Source organism: Ranitomeya variabilis, chromosome 1 (genome assembly GCF_051348905.1).
Source record: "Ranitomeya variabilis isolate aRanVar5 chromosome 1, aRanVar5.hap1, whole genome shotgun sequence".
Lineage (NCBI taxonomy): Eukaryota > Metazoa > Chordata > Amphibia > Anura > Dendrobatidae > Ranitomeya > Ranitomeya variabilis.
The window spans coordinates 670783728-670806507 of record NC_135232.1 but is presented as its reverse complement, the minus strand read 5'-3'; the positions used below and the strand labels follow the sequence as shown (position 1 = coordinate 670806507).

The 22780-nt window shown below is 41.4% G+C and overlaps 1 protein-coding gene across 5 annotated transcripts in view; it reads right to left on the bottom strand.

Moving 5' to 3' along the window:
- The window catches only part of SPTBN5 (spectrin beta, non-erythrocytic 5), a 445401-nt gene that overhangs the window by 309298 nt on the left and 113323 nt on the right, over positions 1-22780 (bottom strand). For all 5 annotated transcript variants that reach the window (XM_077264001.1, XM_077264014.1, XM_077264022.1 and 2 more), the window contains exons 7-12: positions 21146-21777; positions 16930-17068; positions 11328-11560; positions 9905-10058; positions 8678-8878; positions 6046-6252 (exon numbers count right to left, since the gene is read on the bottom strand). In XM_077264001.1, coding sequence (XP_077120116.1) covers positions 6046-6252; positions 8678-8878; positions 9905-10058; positions 11328-11560; positions 16930-17068; positions 21146-21777 — 1566 coding nt within the window. The remainder of the gene's footprint in view (positions 1-6045; positions 6253-8677; positions 8879-9904; positions 10059-11327; positions 11561-16929; positions 17069-21145; positions 21778-22780) is intronic.

The following is a 22780-nucleotide window of genomic DNA, read 5'->3' as shown; positions in this document are numbered from 1 at the left end:
CTGCCGTCTATCCATGACCTCTTTATTAGCAATCAACTCAAACCAAACCAAATCACTGAAACCTGGCTCACCCCCTCTGACTCAGCCTCTCCAGCTGCACTTTCTTATGGCGGATTCCATCTCTCTCACACCCGTCGCCCCAGCAACAAATGTGGTGGAGAAGTTGGCTTGCTCCTGTCTGATACCTGCTCCTTTACCCCAATTCTGCTACCACCCTCCACTACTTTTCCCTCGTTTGAGGTGCACTCCATCCGCATCTACTTCCCCTCCAACCTCCAGCTGGATGTCATCTATCGCCCCCCAGAACTAGCCATCTCCACCTTTCTCGACCACTTCACCACCTGGCTACTTTACTTCCTCTCTGCTGACATCCCCACTATCATCATGGGTGACTTCAACATCCCCATTGACGCTTCCACCTCAGCTGCCCCTAAACTTCTATCACTCACTGCCTCCTTTGGCCTTGCTCAATGGTCCTCCGCGGCCACTCACAAAGATGGCCACACGCTAGACCTCATCTTCACCCGCCTCTGTTCCCTTACTAATCTCACTAACTCACCCTTCCCCCTGTCTGACCACAACCTACTGTCATTCTCTTCCCTCTCCTCTCCTAGTGTGCAACCTCCACTCCACAAACTCACTCACCCTTGCAGAAATCTCAAACACCTCAATTTAAAATCACTCTCTGAGTCCCTTCTCCTTCTTACAGACATAGCTTCCCTTCATGACACAGATACTGCGGCCACTTTCTATAACACCACATGGCTGCCCCCCTCATGCATAGCAAAACTTGTACAATCAACAGGCAGTCCAGGCTGACAAGCCTGCCCAAAGAACTGAGACAGGCGTCCAGGGTTGCTGAGCGGAGATGGAAGCGATCCCATTTTACCGAGCACTTCATCGCATACAAGCAGTCCCTTGCCAGCTTCAAGTCCACACTCACTGCCGCAAAACAAACTTACTTCTCATCTCTCATATCCTCCCTGTCTCACAACTCTAAACAGCTTTTCAACACTTTCAATTCTCTACTCTATCCCCAGCACCTCTCCCCTCTCCTCTTATTCTTGCTGAAGATTTTGCCTCTTTCTTTAAGCAGAAGATTCATACAATCAGAGAAAGCTTTGGCCTGCAGCCCCCAATGCCCCTCTTAGCTGCTCAACCCTTTTCCTCCAAAACCAACTTCTCCACCATGACAGAAGATCAGCTCTCCACCCTTCTGTCAAGATCACATCTCATCACTTGCACGCTTGACCCGCTCCCGCCCCACCTCATCCCTAACCTTGCCACAGTCTTCATCCCAACCCTAACACACCTCTTCAACCTCTCATTCACAACTGGTGTCTTCCCCTCTTCCTTCAAGCATGCCAAGATCACACCCATCAAAAAGCCCTACCTCGACCAATCCTCTGTGTCTAGCTATCGCACAATATCTCTTCTCCCTTATGCCTCAAAACTACTGGAAAAGCATATCCATCTTGAACTGTCCTCCTACCTCTCCTCCTGCTCCCCCTTTGACCAGTTACAATCTGGCTTCTGACCGCACTCAACTGAAACTGCCCTAATTAAAGTCACCAATGACCTACTAACCACCAAGAGCAAGCGACACTACTCTGCCCTCCTTGTCCTAGACCTGTCTTCTGCCTTTGACACTGTCGACCATTCTCTCCTGCTACAGATTCTCTTATCTCCTGGCATCACAGACTTGGCCCTATCCTGGATCTCGTCATATCTAACAGACCGAACATTCAGTGTCTCCCTCTCCCACACCACCTCCTCACCTCACCCCGTCTGTCGGAGTTCCCCAAGGCTCAGTCCAAGGGCCCTGCTCTTTTCCATCTACACCTTCGACTTGGGAGAGCTCATAGAATCTCACGGTGTGCAGTATCATTTCTACGCCGATGACATGCAGATCTACCTATCTGGACCCGACTTCACCTCTTTACTCACCAAAATCTCACAATGTCTGTCGGCTATTTCAGCTTTCCTTTCTACTGCTTTCTAAAACTGAACACGGACAAAACAAAATTCATCATCTTTCCCCCTTCTCACTCAACCCCTCCACCAAACCTATCCATCAATATCAATGGCTGCTCACTTTCCCCAGTCCCCCATGCTTGGTGCCTTGGGGTGATCTTTGAATCTGCCCTCTCTTTCAAGCCTCATATCCAAGCCCTTGCCTCCTCCTGCCGACTCAAACTCAAAAATATTTCCCGGATCCGTGCATTCCTTGACCATGAAACCACAAAAACGCTAGTGCACGCCCTTATCATCTCCTGCCTCGATTATTGCAACCTCCTACTCTCTGGCCTCCCCTCTAATACTCTGGCACCACTCCAATCCATCCTACACTCTGCTGCCCGACTAATCCACCTGTCTCCCCGTTATTCCCCAGCCTCTCCTCTCTCCCAAACCCTTCACTGGCTTCCTGTTGTCCAGAGGTTCCAGTTCAAAACCTTTACTATGACATACAAAGCCATCCACAACCTGTCTCCTCCATGCATCTGTGACATGGTCTCCCGGTACTTACCCACACGCAACCTTCGATCCTCTCAAGATCTCTTTCACTACTTCCCTCTTATCTTTTATTCCCGCAATCGCATACAAGACTTCTCCTGTGCTTTCCCCATACTCTGGAACTCTCTACCCCAACAAATCAGACTCTCGCCTACCACGGAAACCTTCAAAAAGAACTTGAAGACCCAACTCTGCAGACAAGCCTACAATCTGCAGTGATCCTTAGTCTGCTGAACTGCCGCACGACCAGCTCTACCCTCTCCTAGTGTATCCTTACCCATCCCCTGTAGACTGTGAGCCCTCGCGGGCAGGGTCCTCTCTCCTTCTGTACTTGTGTGTGCCTTGTATTGCTCATTATTGTGCTTGTCTATATTTGCCCCTTTTCAAATGTAAGGCGCCATGGAATAAATGGCACTATATAAATGTATAATAATAATAAAGACACATTACTACAAATAATTACTTCATTATTAAAGAAGTTGCTGGCAATATGATATTGATTAACTATTTCCAGAATAAGTAACTAATATTAGATCAGTAGGGGGCCAAAACCCAGAACCCCAACCAATCAACTAGCAACTCTGGTGACATCTAGCTGTAGACACTGCACTGTGTAGATGTGTAGTGACCGCTGCGAAGTACAGCAGAGTAGCTCTGTTCGATGTTTAACAACAACTGATCAATGACCAGATGTCGGACCTCACTATTCTGATACTGATTCACAGGAGGACTAAGAGGACAACCATGGACACCTTCAGCAGGCCCCAGCCGCCCTCACAACACTTACAGTGCCTTGTGAAAGTATTCGGCCCCCTGGAACTTTTCAACCTTTTCCCACATATCATGCTTCAAACATAAAGATACCAAATGTAAATTTTTGGTGAAGAATCAACAACAAGTGGAACACAATTGTGAAGTTGAACGAAATTTATTGGTTATTTAAAATTTTTATGGAAATTCAAAAACTGAAAAATGGGGCATGCAATATTATTCGGCCCCTTTACTTTCAGTGCAGCAAACTCACTCCAGAAGTTCATTGTGGATCTCTGAATGATCCAATGTTTTCCTAAATGTCTAATGTTGAGAAATATAATCCACCTGTGTGTAATCAAGTCTCCATATAAATGCTCCTGCTCTGTGATAGTCTCAGGTTTCTGTTTGAAGCACAGAGAGCATCATGAAGACCAAGGAACACAACAGACAGGTCTGTGATACTGTTGTGGAGAAGTTTAAAGCTGGATTTGGATACAAAATGATTTCCAAAACTTTAAACATCACAAGGAGCACTGTGCAAGCGATCATATTGAAATGGAAGGAGTATCATACCACTGCAAATCTACCAAGACCCGGCCGTCCCTCTAAACTTTCATCTCAAACAAGGAGAAGACTGATCAGAGATGTAGCCAAGAGGCCCATGATCACTCTGGATGAACTGCAGAGATCTACAGCTGAGGTGGGACAGTCGGTCCATAGGACAACAATCAGTCGTACACTGCACAAATCTAGCCTTTATGGAAGAGTGGCAAGAAAAAAGCCATTTCTCAAAGATATCCTTAAAAAGTGTTGTTTAAAGTTTGCAACAAGCCACCTGTGAGACACACCAAACATGTGGAAGAAGGTGGTCTGGTCAGATGAAACCAAAATCAAACTTTTTGGCAACAATGCCAAACGATATGTTTGGCGTAAAGGCAACACAGCTCATCACCCTGAACACACCATCCCCACTGTCAAACATGGTGGTGGCAGCATCATGGTTTGGGCCAGCTTTTATTCAGCAGGGACAGGGAAGATGGTTAAAATTGATGGGAAGATGGAATGGATGGAGCCAAATACAGGACCATTCTTGAAGAAAAGCGGTTGGAGTCTGCAAAAGACCTGAGACTGGGACGGAGATTTGTCTTCCAACAAGGCAATGATCCCAAACATAAAGCAAAATCTACAATGGAATGGTTCACAAATAAACGTATCCGGGTGTTAGAATGGCTAAGTCAAAGTCCAGACCTCAATCTAATCGAGAATCTGTGGAAAGAACTGAAAAATCAAACCTCACTGAGCTCGAGCTGTTTGCCAAGGAAGAATGGGCAAGAATTTCAGTCTCTTGATGTACAAAACTGATAGAGACATACCCCAAGCGACTTGCAGCTGTAATCGCAGCAAAAGGTGGCGCAACAAAGTATTAAGCTAAAGGGGCCGAATAATATTGCACGCCCCACTTTTCAGTTTTTGAATTTCCATAAAAATTTTAAATAACCAATAAATTTCGTTGAACTTCATAGTTGTGTTCCACTTGTTGTTGATTCTTCACCAAAAATTTACATTTGGTATCTTTATGTTTGAAGCATGATATGTGGAAAAAGGTTGAAAAGTTCCAGGGGGCGGGATACTTTCGCAAGGCACTCTAGGTACCTCGTGATTTTGTCACGGTTGAAGGAGGAGGCGATGGGAACTGGAGCAAGTGCAGCATTTGCATTATTCAAAAATTGCTGTTAGTGATTGGTACCAACATTTAAAATGGTTGACAGCAGCAATCTGAGCAACCTCCAGTTGCCTCTGTTACAGGAAGATGCTGGCTATGTATCACAAACGACATCTACTGGGTATGATGCGCTCTCAGCTCTTGAGCCTGCTCATACACACCGACACCCAAGGTATGAAATCATTTATTATATTTGTAGCATAATAAAAACCTTTTTAATTATTTTTTGCTACCAGTATCCCCTTTGATGTTGCTGCTAATCTGTGCTTCTAGGAGAAAACACTAATAAATGTATTTCCTCCTCTAGAAACTGAAATATAGTCTCATTTTACTTCCCCTAGAAAACTAAAGTCAGGTCTAAAAGTCATGATACAGCAGAGGCTGTGGTTTTTCACTAAAAATAAGGGCAGAAACCTATTTCTACAGACTGGTGGGGCCGGGTTATACAGAGTTCATGAATATGGAAGACTACAGGGTATCAGGTTAACTAGTCCTCTACTGATAATCTCCTGCTGATAAAACAGCGATTTTATAAAAACTGCAGCAAGCATCCCAGTAAGTGACATATCACTGGAATCAAGGTCTCTGCCTCTACATCATGCTGCTCTCAGATTAGATGGCAAAAACCTGCGGACAGATTCCCTTTAAAGTTCTTGCGCAATAATGCAAAATACGCATCATTTATAGTACCCACATCCTCTTATGTATAACTGGTTTCACATCACCGGCATTCACGGTCCAAATACAGATTGCGATGTACAGACCATGTGAAGGTCTCCAGATCCGAACTCAGCAGTCTATATATGATGCCTTTGAGATCCGGTCAGGAGGTTGGTAAGGATATGAAACCAGTCAAATGGAGGATACAGTAGGGACCAAGACCAGCAATCACTCACCTCTCAGATGTTCTCCATGATCATATAATCATGTTTTACATTACAATCAACAGCTTCTATAATACAACAGTGGAACAATGAATCAATACAAAGTATTTCAGAACATTATTAATGGTTTGAAGCCATTTTAACAATTTTGATGTAACAGGTAAGACGTACAATTAAATGAGCTTTGCCTGCTACTTTCTGAGCCTGGTCTCCAAGCCTCCTCACTTCCATGGAATAGGCAGAAATCTCTTTTTCAAGCCTCAAGTGTCTCTGTAATATGGCTTCAGCACTGGACTCATCCTTGCCGAAATCCTCACTTGTAATGAGTGGCAGATGTTCCTTCAGCCATGATTCTGCTTCATTAGCATCAGCAAAGTACTAGGTGACAAAAAAAAACACCATAACGTAAATACATGATTATCCATATTTCAGAACTGTCTTACGGTGGATGGTGTGCTGATGAAGAACGATGACCAAAAACATTTTGTTCATTCATCTGTTGAATGCCTGTTTTACTACACAATTAAATGGAGATAATTGATCCGGGAAAGGTTTGTTCTGATAATAGGGCAGGAAAATTGCACCCCCCTACTGATGTAATGTATACTGATGGACTCTACTGATGATATTTGTTACAATCCGGGACGAGACACACGGCCATATACCTCGAATAGGGAGCGCAACGCAATGCTCAAACTGGCCCCTGCAGTTCTTCCAACTTGCGCATGACAGCCTATATTTCTATGTAGCTATCACGCTCGGGTCGGGAGAGCCATAGGCCAGTCCAAGCATTGCGCTGTAATCACCGTCTGAGTTATACAGCAGTCTGACTTTTCCATAATCATTGGTTGTGATATGTACCTCATGATATGGCTTATAAATATCATATATATATATATATATATATATATATATATATATATATATATATATATATATATATATATTCTTTATGCATGGCCAAGTGAATGGACCACTCTGCCCCAAATTCGTCACATAGGTAAGTCAGGCACTTTTGAAGGTTTTACACTGTGTTTCAGCTCTCCAGAACCTACTGTTCTTGAGATATTGGCCAAAATACGGAGCACAAAAAGGAAATATTAATTTACGGTCAAACCCCTGGATCAATCTTTTCGGGACCTACCATTTTTGTCACATTTATTAAAAAAAAACACAAATATTAATTTAAAGCCCAATGACTTGACCAATTTGCACCAAACATTGCACGTAAGTAAAAATTAATCACTTCTGAAGGCTTAAAACCATGGTAACACAAAACCCATAATTTAATAAATAAAGACACAGACAACAATTATGGATAAGTAATGGCCGTGGTGTTTTATTCAGGGTAACCATAAAATTACTTTGCAATAACTAAATAATCTCATAATCGTTTACCAGAAAATTTGACCATACCAAACCAATCCACCCAAATAAATTGGGCGATTTTCCCTCGAATATAACACACGACATTTAGTTACAGTAAGGGAGGGCGGGATCTTCTTGTCTTCAAAAGGTGACTGAGGTAAACTATGCCGCTCAAGGCTATTTATAGCAGACAACTTCCCGGTCTTTTTTGAATAGACCAATCAATTTCCGAGAAAAAGGCGCGATAAAAACCAGCCAAAAACCAGCCAGAAAAACCCCAGCTCATGAAACCACAGCTTTACTCTGATAATAATACACCCAAATATGGTCACAACATGCACCATACCAAACTGCCATAACCAGAACATTAAACAAATTGATTAGCAAAATTAGGGTCCGTGTTCCCATGAGACCCCCCCTACATTCGATTTGGGGGAGGGCTGCCAGGTTTCAGTTCCCTAGGTCCCACCCAAAAGTAAATATTAATTGAAACCTCTTCGGGAAACCACTAATCAGATGTTAAATTTCTGCATATAACAACTCCAATATGTCGGCTTCACATCAGTAGTAAATTAAGTATTTATCTTGACACATAAACATAAAACAGTAATAGATAGAGCCGTGTGAGGCCGAGTAAATCTACCAGTAAATTATGATCTGTGAATATTGATTGTATTGATCGTTTGTTACTAATTTAGTTTCTCGGTTGTGCGCAATCCTTAGGACGCAGACAGGCGGCCGTATTACTCCTGCGAGGATCGCCTCACAGTGCTCGGACTAGCCAGGCACCTCTCCTGACCAGAGCATAACAGCGTGATGTATTTTTGTGCAGCTGTCATGCTTGGGGGTCAGGAGAGCCTTGGTTAGTCCAAGGATTGAAATACAGTCATCTGTCTGCACCCTTAAAGAGATAAGCTTCCATCACTGACAAATGGGTAAAGCTGATTTTGTCAAGGATTGTTTTCACAAGACCACGTTGTTAAAGGAGTTTTGCAGTTTGCTTTTTTAACAAAAGTGCTTTACATACACTTCTTGCCCAGTGCAATGTCTTTGCTGCTGCTCCCAGTGTCTGCCGCGTTGATCTCATGCTGATAGCGCTGCAGCCAATCACTGAGCTTGGCAGCTCATGTCGTTAACTTGGGCAGAGATATTGACCTCATTGATTGGCTGCAGCACTGCTAACGTTATATCAGCCCTCCAGATAATAATGGCCACCAGAAACAACAGTGGAGTGCTGGACCGGGGGAGGGTGAGTAAGGCTCAGTTTGTTTGTGTCTTTTCTAAACAAACTGCATCCAAAAGATGGGATTTCCATTGCTGGAGAACCTCTTTAAGAAATTTTCTTAAAGTCTAAGAGCATGCAAAAAAAGAATCAATGTTGAGGTTCACCATTGCTACATTTCTGTTAACCCTACAAATACATCAAGTGTTTCACCTGTTTAATAAGTGCGGCCACCTCTAGCCTCAATTTTCTTCTTTTGACCTCGTCTTGCAGCTCCAGCCACTGTTTCTGGATACTGTCAATCATTTTCTGGATAGCGGCCTGGTCTGTATAAGCCAACTGGCACAATTCCTTGCCATTTCTCACCACCTTGGATAGAATAGATTGATGGGAAAATATCTCTGCTTCTAAGGCCTGAAAAAGACACAAAAAGTCACATTACAAATAGGCTGATGTTGAGTTCAAGCTCTGGGACAAAAAGGCTGCAATTATCCACCATGACATCAGTGATGTTCTGCACTGACGCTGAGCCACATGGCCTGACTTGCAGAAAATGTCACAATCGCTGGTATTTCATATCAATAAAGTGAAGTTCACTTTTCCACACCAAACATGGACAGCTATTTTTTTTTTCATAAACCTTACCTTGGTATTCACTGAAAAAAATGACATGTTGAAACAGAAAGAAGCCTTCCTTCAAAGGTCTACTCCAAAGTTGGTACTATATATATTATATTTTATGGAATATTAGAAGTGCTATTCTGTCTGGACACTGCAGGACAAATCATGGGATCCTGGAAAGTGAATAAACATTCAGGTTCAAAGTGATAAGAAATCCAATCCAGTAAAGCAAATTAAAAGCAAAAAAATTCTTTACTGTGACTTCATTAAAATAGTAGCATGGATATAGAAGAATAACTGACGTGTTTCAAGTCTGGCTGACTTAAGAGTAGAAATATTAATCGATGATTAAAAAGTCAACCAGACTTGAAAAAAAACATTTTTTTCTCTATGCAAATGCTACTATTTTAATCAAGTCACAATAAAGAAATTTTTTGTTTTTAATTTGCTTTACCGAATTGAAAAATCTTACTTATCACTTTGAACAAAGCTGCTTGATACCTCACAAGCCTTAGGATCGCCCAAGAATCAGATTGAAGAACCTACATATATTGGATAGGGTGAGCTGTATCCACAAACTTTTTTATAAACCTTCAGGTATAAAAGTCTCTTCTACGGTAGCCCACGAGCTTTTCAGCCAGGAGCATTTATTGCCCATCTACTGGACAGGCTATAATACTTAGATCGATGGAGATCCAATCATTAGAACCACTACTAATTACTAGAACAAGGGATTTCACTCCTCTCCGTTGTTCTGCAATATGGGCATGTACCTATGGCCTTAAGGAAAAAGCCGAGAGCAGCTTCATAATCTTATACCTCTTGTTTTGCTATAGATGAGTTGATGTGGCCTATATCTCTGCCCGGATCCGCCAAGCTAAGTGCCTGCCACTTCTCACGGATCCAAGCCTCCTCCTCACCACAGTCTTGGAAAAACTGATACAACTTCAATAACTCCTCAAGACGTAATCGCCTAGAATACAAAAAAAGTTTAAATAATACAGGCATAAAAAAGACAGAGCAAACATTTAGCTCACTAGATAGCTGTAGGCCAAAGAAGATGGTTCAGGTGATCATTTAGCAAACTGCTATCTGTTCTGATTCCTCAGTGCTAAGCTCAGCCGATTGCTCATGTACTCTCTATGAGAGAGCCAGGGGCGTAACGACAGCGATCGCAGAGAGATAAGCGGGTCTGTGAGGGTGGGGGCTTGTCAACGCCAGCACAAACCTCAATTGGATGTTAGTCCTGAGACGCACATTCAGTTGAGGTGTAATGCAGCGCAGAGACCTGTCGGGTGCATGCGCTGCAATACACGCTGCAGGCCAATCAGAGGCCAGCAGCTGACATCAGTGTGCAGTGTGCACATAACTGGGGGAGCATGGCAATGACTTCATGCGCTCTTATCACTTATATGCTCAAGTCAGCTGCCAGCTTCAGAAGAGGAAGCCGCTCGGTGGGGGAGCGGAGGGAAGGTGAGTATTATTGTATATTTTTTTTCTGTGTATTAAAAAACAGAGACACATACCAGGATGGGGCCAGGATGAGGGGCAGATATACCAGAATGGAGGACATATATATATATATATATATATATATATATATATATATATATATATATATATACCAGGATGGAGGGCCTAGTCCGAATCTTGAAACGGAGCCCATTGGACTCTAGTTACGCCACTGGTGAGAACCACTGTTGGATTCCAGGGTAACTTATCTCATCGAGAACAAAATGATCGGCCGTACAAAATCAGATATGCTGGATCCTTTTGATGAGTTAGGGGGAAAGTCATATACATTACATTGTTGGCTGAGCCTGCCAATATCAGCGGTTTCAGCCGATGTTAGTCTATTGAGTATTGTGGCCCTTGCAGTGAGAACAAGTAAATAGCACCACAATAAGGTGTGTTGTATCAAACTCTACAAGTTTGTGACGTTTCGGGAGAAAGTTGATAGTGGCTGACACCAGTGAGGGAAAGGGTGGTAAATGCCTTTTCTGTCCATTCTATAGATATAAAAAGTCCTATAAATTATTAATTAAAAAAAAAAAAAATAATAATGCATGCAATTCAAAAGTAAGAAAGAAACTACGAATATTATCTTATTTTCTTCTTCTGTGTAAGCAAAGCTACAAGACCATCATCCCTCTGTAGTGTCACCGTCCATTGCATATATTTATAAGTTTCAGTGTAGTGGTTACTAAACATGAGGCCCAAAGTAATGTAAAAGACATCTTACCGAGATTTACTTAGGGATACCAGGTTCTGATAAAGTTGATGTAAGTTCTTTACTTTAGTTTGGAGAACATCAACATTACCCTTTTCACTCTTTGGGATACATTCTGCCCTGGCTAAAATTAGTCTCACCGATTCACCATATGACATAATTTGGGATTCAATTAAGTTGTGTTCTTGAAGGAAGTAGTCCACTTCAGGGAGTTGTTTCCCAAGCTCCTTTGAGCTTATTAGATCCTGATATGAGAAAAAAAAAAGTATTAAGCAATCAAAAGAAAGATTAATATTTATATATATATATATTTACACACATACCTATACACACATCAGTATGTATAAGAGAACAAACTGGGAACACACTATGAAACTTTGACTAAAAGAATATGTGCAGAAAACAACCAGAAAATACAATTTGCATTACTGATTTATGTTAGCACAAGATTTGGCCAAAAAATGTGAGCCCATCCACCAAACGTCAAGGTAATCTCAGATCGGATGGGCCAAATCTTGTGCTAAGCATCTCATGTGTTTTTCATAGATTTCACAAGCCAATATGCTATTCACATTTCATGTATCGCTTATTTCCTTGCTTTAGTACAGTTGAGTGCAGCCATTGATCTATTTGCTATGTAAGTCTTTTTTGGTTATGCACCAGTTCAGACTAGATTGCTGTTCAGTCAGTTTACCTATATTTATATTGTACTTTATGATAGTGGTAAATTTCTTCGACATGACTTGCGTTTCTTTGTGAAAAAAACGGAAATTTTGCGAAAATTTTGAGAATTTTGCAATTTTTAAACTTTCAGTTTTTATGCCCTTAAATTACAGAGTCATATCATACAAAATAGTTAATACATAACATTACCCACATGTCTGCTTTACATTAGCACAATTTTGGAAACATAATTTTTTTTGTTAGGAAGTTATAAGGGTTAAAAATTGACCAGCGATTTCTCATTTTTACAACAAATTTCCAAAACCATTTTTTTTAGGGACCACCTCACACTTGAAGTGACTTTGAGGGGCCTATATGACAGAAAATGCCCCAAAGTGACACTATTCTAAAAACTGCACCCCTCAAGGTACTCAAAACCACACTCAAGAAGTTTATGAACAATTCAGGTGCTTCACAGGAATTTTTGGAATATTTAAAAAAATTGAACATTTAACTTTTTTTAACAAAATTTTTACTTCAGATCCAATTTGTTTTATTTTACCAAGGGTAACAGGAGAAATTGGACAACAAAAGTCATTGTACAATTTGTCCTGAGTACGCCGATACCCTATATGTGGGGGTAAACCACTGTTTGGGCACATGGCAGAGCTCGGAAGGGAAGGAGGTCATTTGAATTTTCAATGCAAAATTTGCTGGAATTAAGAACGGACACCATGTCGCATTTGGAGAGCCTCTGATATGCCTAAACAGTAGAAACCCCCCACAAGTGACACCATTTTGGACAGCAGACCCCCTAAGGAACTAATCTAGATGTGTGGTGAGCACTTTGAACCTCCAAGTGCTTCACAGAAGTTTATAATGTAGAGCCATGAAAAAACAAAATCATTTTTTTTCACAAAAATGATTTTTTCGCCCCAAATTTTTTAATTTTCCCAAGGGTAACAGGACAAATTGGACCCCAAAAGTTGTTGTGCAATTTGTTCTGAGTACGCTGATACCCCGTATGTGGGGGTAAACCACTGTTTGGGCGCATGGCAGTGCTCGGAAGGGAAGGAGCGCTGTATGACTTTTCAATGCAAAATTGGCTGGAATTGAGATCGGACACCATGTCGCGTTTAAAGAGCCCCTGATGTGCCTAAACGGTGGAAACCCAACAAAAGTGACACCATTTTGGAAAGTAGACCCCCTAAGAAACTAATCTAGATGTGTGGTGAGCACTTTGAACCCCCAAGTGCTTCACAGAAGTTTATAATGTAGAGCCTTTAAAAAAATCATATTTTTTCACAAAAATGATCTTTTCGCCCCATATTTTTTATTTTCCCAAGGGTAACAGGACAAATTGGACCCCAAAAGTTGTTGATCAATTTGTCCTGAGTACACTGATACCTCATATATGAAGGTAAACCACTGTTTGGGCGCATGGCAGGGCTCGGAAGGGAAGGAGCGCCGTTAGACTTTTCAATGCAAAATTGGCTGGAATTGAGATTGGAACCCATGTCGCATTTGGAGAGCCCCTGATGTGCCTAAACAGTGGAAAGCCCCCACAAGTGACCCCATTTTGGAAAGAAGACCCCCTATGGAACTTATCTAGATGTGTGGTGAGCACTTTTAATCCCCAATTGTTTCACTAAAGTTTAGAATGTAGAGCCGTGAAAATTAAAAAATATTTTTTTTTCCACAAAATGATCTTTTAGCCCACAATTTTTTATTTTCCCAAAGGTAACAGGAGAAATTGGACCCCAAAAAGTTGTTGTCCAATTTGTCCTGAGTACGCTGATACCCCATATGTGGGGGGGGACCACCGTTTGGGCACATGGCAGAGCTTGGAATTGAAGGAGCGCTGTTTTGGAATGCAGACTTTGATGGAATGGTCTGCGGGCGTCACTTTGCGTTTGCAGAGCCCCTGATGTACCTAAACAGTAGAAACCCCCACAAGTGACCCCATATTGGAAACTAGACCCCCCAAGGAACTTATCTAGATGTATTATCAGAACTTTGAACCCCCAAGTGTTTTGCTAAAGTTTATAATGCAGAGCCGTGAAAATAAAAAATATATTTTTTTAGCCCCCAAATTTTTATTTTCACAAGGGTAACAGGAGAAATTGAACACCAAAAGTTGTTGTCCAATTTGTTCTGAGTACGCTGATACCCCATATGTGGGGGGAACCACTGTTTGGGCGCACGGCAGAGCTCGGAAGGGAAGGAGCACCATTTTACTTTTTCAGCGCAGAAATGGCTGGAATTGAGATCGGATGCCATGTCGTGTTTGGAGAGCCCCTGATGTGCCTAAGCAGTGGAAACCCCCAATTCTAACTCCAACCCTAACCCAAACGCATCCCTAAGCCTAATCCCAACCATAACCCTAACCACACCCCTAACCCGAACACACCCCTAACCCTAATCCCAACCCTAACCATAACCCTGACCACACCCCTAACCCCAACACACCCCTAACCCTAATACCAGCCCTAATCTCAACCCTAACCATAACCCTAACCACAACCCTAACCCTGACACACCCCTAACCCTAATCCCAATCCTAACCCCAACCGTAAACATAATCCAAACCCTAACTTTAGCCCCAACCCTAACCCTAACTTTAGCCCCAACCCTAACCCTAACTTTAGCGCTAACCCTAACCTTAACTTTAACCCCAACCCTAACTCTAACATTAGCCCCAACCCTAACTCTAACCCTAATGGAAAAATGGAAATAAATACATTTTTTTAATTTTATTATTTTTCCCTAACTAAAGGGGTGATAAAGGGGGGTTTGATTTACTATTTATAGTGGGTTTTTACAGCGGGTTTTTGTTTCGCAGCTGTCACACGGTAAGAAACGCTTTTTATTGCAAAAAATAGTTTTTTGTATCACCACATTTTGAGAGCTATAATTTATCCATATTTTGGCTCATAGAGTCACGTGAGGTCTTGTTCTTTGCGGGACGAGTTGACGTTTTTAGTGGTACCATTTTCGGGCACATGACATTTTTTGATCGCATTTTATTCCGATTTTTGGGAGGCAGAATGACCAAAAACCATCAATTCCTGAAATTCTTTTAGGGGGGGCGTTTATACAGTTCCACGTTTGGTAAAATTGATACAGCAGCTTTATTCTTCGGGTTAGTACGATTATAGTGATACCTCATTTATATTTTTTTTATGCTTTAGCGCTTTTACACAATAAAAACTATTTTATATAAAAAATAATTGTTTTTGCATCGCTTTATTCTGAGAGCTATAACTTTTTTATTTTTCTGCTGATGATTCTGTATGGCAGCTTTTTTTTTGCGGGACAAGATGACGTTTTTAGCGGTACCATGTTTATTTATATCCGTCTTTTTGATCACATTGTATTGCACTTTTTGTTCGGCAGTATGATAGAGCATTATTTTTGCCTCGTTTTTTATTTATCTTTTTGCGGTGTTCACTGAATGGGTTAACTAGTTGGATAATTTTATAGAGCGGGTCTTTACGGACGCGGCGATACCAAATATGTGTACTTTTATTGTTTGTTTTTTTATTTACATAAATAAATGGATTTATTGGAAAATATTTATTTTTTTCTTTATTTGGGGATTTTTTTTTTTTTTATACATTCTATTTTTTTTTACTTTATAACATTGTCCCAGGGTGGGTCATCACTGTTACATCAGATCACTGATCTGACACTTTGCATAGCACTGTGTCAGATCAGCGATCTGACAGGCAGTGCAGCAGGCTTTCCGGTGTCTGCTCTCAGCAGGCGCCGGCAAGCCACCTCAGCGACGGACCCGGAAGGAGCCCCGCGGCCATTTTGGATCCGGGGACTCCTTCCAGAACACCGGAACAATGCGATCGCATCGCGTTGTTCCGGTGGGAGAGCACAGGGAGCCCCCGTCCCTGTGCGATGCCCCTCTATGTCGCTGTCACTACTGACAGCGGCATCAGAGGGGATAAATGCCCACGATTGGCGCAAGCGCACATACAGCTGACACCAGCACGCAATCACCGCGGTGCTCACTGTGAGACCACGCAAACGTGCCGCCGTACTAGTACTGTAGTTTGCGGGAACTCAGTTCCCGCAAAGCAGTACTAGTACGGCGCATGTTGGGAAGGGGTTAAAAGTTATGTTTTAATACCTTTTCTATTGCCGCGGATGCTGGATTTTTTTCTCTCTTGACGTAGGAACAGAGAGCTTGATTCCAGCAATGTGTAACTTACTCAGCTGCTTGCTGTAGATTCAATACAATCAGTGTTTTGTCATCATTAGAGTATCAATGCAGGAGTAGGTGTCACCTGCAAGACAGTCCGGCTAATCAGTGTAACCCCACCACTGAGTGACAGCTTGCTGACAATGTATACAGGAAGCTGCTAATCTGGGGTGTGGGCTGGGTAATACACAGATCATCATTCTGAACACTGCTACATCTATAGTAGAAAAAACAGGGATTCTATTAAAACTGCACTGAGCAACCCAGTAAGTGACACATCGCTGGAATCAGGCTCTCTGCCCCTACATTATTCTGCTCTCAGATTACATGGCAAAAACCTGCTGACCGATTCCCTTTAAGACCCCTATACACATTTGATAGCTGTTGGCCAACAGCTCTCTCTCCTGATTCATCAATATACTGGAATTTTTGGCTCAGATCAGTGCTCCTGTGCAATATTGAGATTCTGTAAGCCTCCATACACATTAGATGGGTGGATGACACTTAAAAAATAGGCAAGTTCAGTCAACTTTTATCTAATGTGTATGGGGACTTTGAATGTAAGCAATGAAGGGACCATCTCTTTGGATGAAGATCCGAAGTTTAAAACCTTATCAATCAAATATTAACAGCCTATTTTAAGAAAAGATCATCAATATTTATTAAAAATTAACTCTATTAGTAATACAGGGTTTTGTGCACATTTGCATGTGTTATTTAGAAGGTAAATGTTGTTACCTGCATGGCTCTCAGCTCTTCGACAACGCTGTCAATGTCACGTAAAAGGACCAGCGTTTGCTGCTTATCTTCTAATAACTGTTTGTGAGCTTTCAGTAAGTGGAGCAATGCATTCCAGCCCCTTGATAACTCTTGTTGTCTGTATGATAGAGAGGGAGAAGAAGAATATTAGTTTTAAAGCAAATCTGTCACATTGATATTAATAGTCCAATCTGCAACATGTTCTATGGCAGGAGGAGCGGAGCACATTGATGTATGGTTTTCTTAGAAAAGCTCCAGTATACCTTGTTATTTATTTAATTTAATTTCTGCTCATGGGTTAGGAATCCAGGAGGCGGTCCTACACAATGATTGACAGTAATTTCTGTATAAGTGTACACATAGAGATAGCGGTTATAACTAAGCAGGACCTCCCACTGGACTCCTTCCCCAAATTAGGAAAGATTGAAATGAATTAATAAATGACACTATAACTTTTCTAATAAGTCTATCTTCTATGTTAATTTGTTATATAATTTTGATGCAAGCAAGCAAAAGCATTAGGCAGCCAGGTATAGCTAAATAAAAATACTATTGTACTTCATGTTAGTAGTAAAATTTGTTCGATATAACTTGCGTTTATTTATGAAAAAAATGGAAATTTGGCAAAAATTTAGAAAATTTTGCAATTTTCAAACTTTTAATTTTTGTACGCTTAAATCAGAGAGTGGTGTGACTCAAATAGTTAATAAATAACATTTCCCACATGTCAACGTTACATCAGCACAATTTTGGAAACATATTTTTTAGGACGTTATAAGGGTTAAAAACTGACCAGAGATTTCTCATTTTTCCAACAAAATTTGAAAAACCTTTTTGTTAGGGACCACCTCACATTTGAAGTGAGATTGGGGATCAATATAACAGAAAATACCCAAAAGTGACACCATTCTAAAAACTGCACCCCTCAAGGTGCACAAAACCACATTCAAGAAGTTTATTAACCCTACAGGTGCTTCACGAAAACTAAAGCAATGTGGAAGGAAAAAATTAACATTTGACTTTTTTCACCAAAAATGTATCATGGAATTATTATTTTTTTCACAAGCATATCAGGAGAAAATGGACCGCAAAATTTGGTGTGCAGTTTCTCCTAAGTATGCCAATACGCCGTATGTGGGGGAAAGCAACTGATTGGGTGCATGGCAGGTTTCAGAAGGGAGGGAGCAACGTTTGACTTTTTGAATGCAAAATTGGCTGGACTCAATGGTGGCGCCATGTCGCGTTTGGAGACCCCCTGATGTACCCATGCTAACTCCAACCCTAACCCCAACACACTCCTAACCCTAATCCCAACCCTAGCCATTACCCTAACCACAACCCTAACCCCAACACACCCCTATCCCTAATCCCAACCCTAACCACAAACCTAATTCTAACACACCCCAAACCCTAATCCCAGCCCTATCCGTAATCCCAATCATAACCACAACCCTAACTTTAGCCCAACCTTAACCATAGCCCCAACCCTAACTTTAACCCAACTCTAACCCTAATTGAAAAATGGAAATAAATACCGTATTTTTCGCACTATAAGACGCACCGGTCTATAAGATGCACCCAGGTTTTAGAGGTGAAAAATTGGGATAAAATATTTGAAGCAAAAAAATGTGGTAAAAAATTTAATAACATGAATAACATACTACATACCACATAATATATGGGGTGTTATTATATAGAATAGTATGTTATTATGTTTGGAAGCTACGGGTAGAAGATGGTGCTGCGGGACCAGTTTGGTGTCTGTAAAGTACTATGTGACATCGCTGAAGGGTGAGTACAAGAATGGAGGCACAAGGCATATATTTAAAGCACCACTCCAGCACTGAAAAATAACACTGGAGTGCAGCTTTAAGAGCCCATGGGAGAACTATAACTCCCAGCATGTCCTGCAGATCCTATGGCATGCTGGGAGTTATAGTTCACCACAGGAGTGGCAGAGTGCTTTTTTATGTGTTGTAATTACCGTACTAAACTTTTAATTAACTTGTGCAGGCTGCACTCACATCAGTGCAGGTCCTGCAGCCAGCCAGCCACACTAGAAAACCGAAAGTATGTCTCTCTACAGCTTACAGGACCAGTGTTGAGGTAATGAAGGGCTGGAGCATCACATGACCACACAGAGCCCACCCCTCTTATTACCTCACCACAGGTCTTGTAAGAGGTAGCTGCATTGTTTCTAGTGCGGTGTCTGCAGGACCTGTGGTGACATAATGAAGAGGGAGGGCTCTGTGCTGTCATGTGATGCATCAGTCCGCCCCTTCATTACCTCTCCACAGGTCCTATACTGGAGCACTCAGAATCACAGCTGTGCTGTCTGGTATGCAACTGCGGTGATCCCTCCTGTGGCAACCTGCTCCTGCTGACTGGTGTGTGGGGAAGCGGCTAATGAATATTCCTTCACTTTAAGCATCGGGACCACGTGGTTTCCCCAGCGCCAGATTCCTGCAGTGGCAACATTTTCTTGCCTCCTGCGAGTGCGATCCCACTCCGCCACTGCCCCTCCCCACATGTTACATTCGAACCATAAGTCACACCCCACACTTTCTCCCAAATTTGGAAGAAAAAAGTGCGTCTTATGGTCTGAAAAATATGCTGGATTTTTAAATTTTATTATTTTTCCCTAACTAAGGGGGTGATAAAGGGGAGTTTTATTTACTATTTTTTTTTATATTGATCACTGTGATAGGGTCTATCATAGTGATCAAAATGAACCAATAGGAAAATTTTCCTATTGTTGCCGGGTGCCAGCTGGCAGATCTCAGTGGGTGCACTGCGCATGCGCCCGCCATTTTCTTCCCAGAAGAAGATGCCGGCAGCCCGAGGGACTTCATGGGAGGTGCAGGGACACCGGAAGTAACGGAAGAGGGATCGGGGGACCCCATTTCCCATTTCTCTCTCCTCTGATGTGCGATCGCATCAGAGGAGAGAGAAATTGAATAGGAAATCAGACTATTTTTTTGTGGTCGCCGTTATTCCATACGCAACACTGGGGTCATTAAAAGGCATATCAGCGATCGTTAAGGTGTTAAAGAATCACTCCTCCCATCAAAGTTTTTATCCTCTCAATATATTGCAGTCGTCATATTATATGGCGCTGTGTACGTACAATTGCTCATTTTGCCTTTATACCCAGCTAATTCTTCTCTTTTCTCTGGTCTATATAGAAACAGGAAGTCTCTTGTCCCTGAATTTATCATTCCACTCTGCAACCCCTGACCCAGCTGCTCCCTCCTCCTATCTGCCAGGGACTTTTGCTGTGATTCATGACTCATACAGGGAAAATGAATTCCTGTTTCTAGATAGAGCTTAGAAGCATTTAGCTAATCAGTTTTAAAGTACTTAATATCATAAATTTAATGAAAAAGAGGATAATTAGTTGGGTAAAAAGGCAAAATTAGCAATTGTAAGTACATAGTGCTATATTATATGATGACTGCAATATATCAGGCGGATAAAAATGTTGATGGAAATGCTTCTTTGACACAACAAAAACATATTACAATTTGTTGATTTGGGATCAGATACCTCAGATTTTGTTTTTGACTTTAGGTAAATAAATTTTGGATGATAGACATTTTAAAATGCCTCTTATGTTGTCTTCGTTTCTATTCATTGTCCTATTTAAATGGCATTATTTTACAAAGGCAACCATTTTTAGACCCTCAAATCATGACAGATGCAATGTAGATAATTTTAGAAGATAAACATAAGATATCGACTTTCAATTTCTGATATTTGAACATGTTTAATAAATCTTGCTTTCTTGTCTTTTTTTACTTCTTTTATGCCTATATACTATCCAAGAAGTATTGTTTCTCCTTGCGGCGATTGACATGCTAAGCATGCAGAGGTGAGGAGTCTTAAAGCCGCAGTACCCCGAAACACAGTGTCGGCAAATTGAGATTCTGGTTTGGCTACTATCCTAAGTCATGTGACAAGGCTCGTTAAAGGGTCGACATTGACTTGTAGGATTGCTACCTTCCAATAGGTGGCACTAGAGTTTTAGTGCTCTTCCTCTCTGAAGAGACAATTTGCATAATATGCCTATATGCTGTATTTTATGTGAAACAAAGATGATATGTGTCTATTAATGTAATATATATCACCATATGTTTTAGGATTATATGTTTTTGCAAAAGAAAGTTTTCCAAGTTTACCAAAGAAACAAACTTACTTTGTTATTATTACTGCCTTGTTATGGTAATTCTCTTTCTCTAAAACGGCACATATCTCAGCAAGTGACCTGAACCGCTGTTCACGAGGTAGAACGTCTGCCTCAATCGCCTCCAGCTTCTTAGTAGCAGCTTCCACTTGGGTGATATTGTTGGGCTTGAAATCCTGTCTCTCGATGACTTCTCTCATTTCATGCAGGTAGGACTCTCTCAGAAAAGCTTTCTTTTGGAACATCTGTGCCAATTGCTCCAGCCGTTCGAGTCTGAGCAGCTCTTTCTGAAGAGCCTTCTCGCGTTCATATTCTGCTTTTTCCAAAACTTTCCAATACTTCTCTATATCACTCAAGGACCTCCCGTCAGGTGGAAAATAAGGGCGCAGGTTGTTGGCTTGTAGTTTGGTCCGGATGTTGAAAAACTGTGCCTCAATCAAGCCTTTCTCTTGGTACTTTGCAGGTTTCTCTACTGTGCGATAGGTTTTAAAGTTGGCCAATAGCTGCAACATACCATCGATGGCGTCGGGAAAATGACGATCATTCATCTCCAAGACTTTTTGCTGGATCCACCTTAGAAGGTCAGTTACCATAGTTTCATATTGGCTTTTAAGATTCTCAAGTTCAAGAACCAGGGACATAATCTGGAAAATAAAACACTTAAATATAAAAATCTGCCTAAAAAGTAGCCTCAATTCCACTACAGTGGAAATATTTAATATTGTGCAAAATATAAAAACAAACAAGATATCTTTTGAAGATATGACCAACAATTCAAAGTTACCAAATACCAAATCAAAAATGTATCAGAAGGTAGACAATGTTGTGTGCAGGTCTACAACATAAATGCAGGTTTGAGACTATTATGACCAATATGATATGATGTTTTGCTGATTGTGTACAGATATTGTTCTTTGACTATTTTAAAAGGAAATGGATTTAAAGCAGAATATTATAACCCTAACATATCCTGCCCCAATGTCAATGTCAATCTCAAGTCTCATGTGCTTACTCACCAACAATAGCGTCAATTACACGGGAAAAAATTACAATTTAGGATGTTAGGATGATCATTACAGTTTGGATTTCTGGAGTGGAAACCAGAGAGTTGACTGCTATAAAGATCAAGATCAATGTAGAAACAAAATCAGAGTATAATTAGTTAGATTAAAAAAATTAAAATATGCTTAATAACGGATATTTGCCAACAGTCTGATATAAGAAAAAAGTACCTTCCACGATGCAAAAGCTTGGTAAGTGGCTACAGATACGTCTTCTATCATACTGATTTTTTTACATAATTTTTATTTAAAGGAAACCTGTCACCCCCAAAATCGAAGATGAGCTAAGCCCACCAGCATCAGGGGCTTATCTACAGCATTCTGTAATGCTGTAGATAAGCCCCCGATGTATCCTGAAAGATGAGAAAAAGAGGTTAGATTATACTCACCTGGGGGCGGTCCGGTCCGATGGGCGTTGCGGTCCAGGGCCTCCTTTCTTCATATGATGACGTCCTCTTCTTGTCTTCACGCTGCGGCTCCGGCACAGGCGTACTTTATCTGCCCTGTTGAGGGCAGAGCAAAGTACTGCAGTGTGCAGGTGCTGGGCCTCTCTGACCTTTCCCGGAGCCTGCACACTGCATTACTT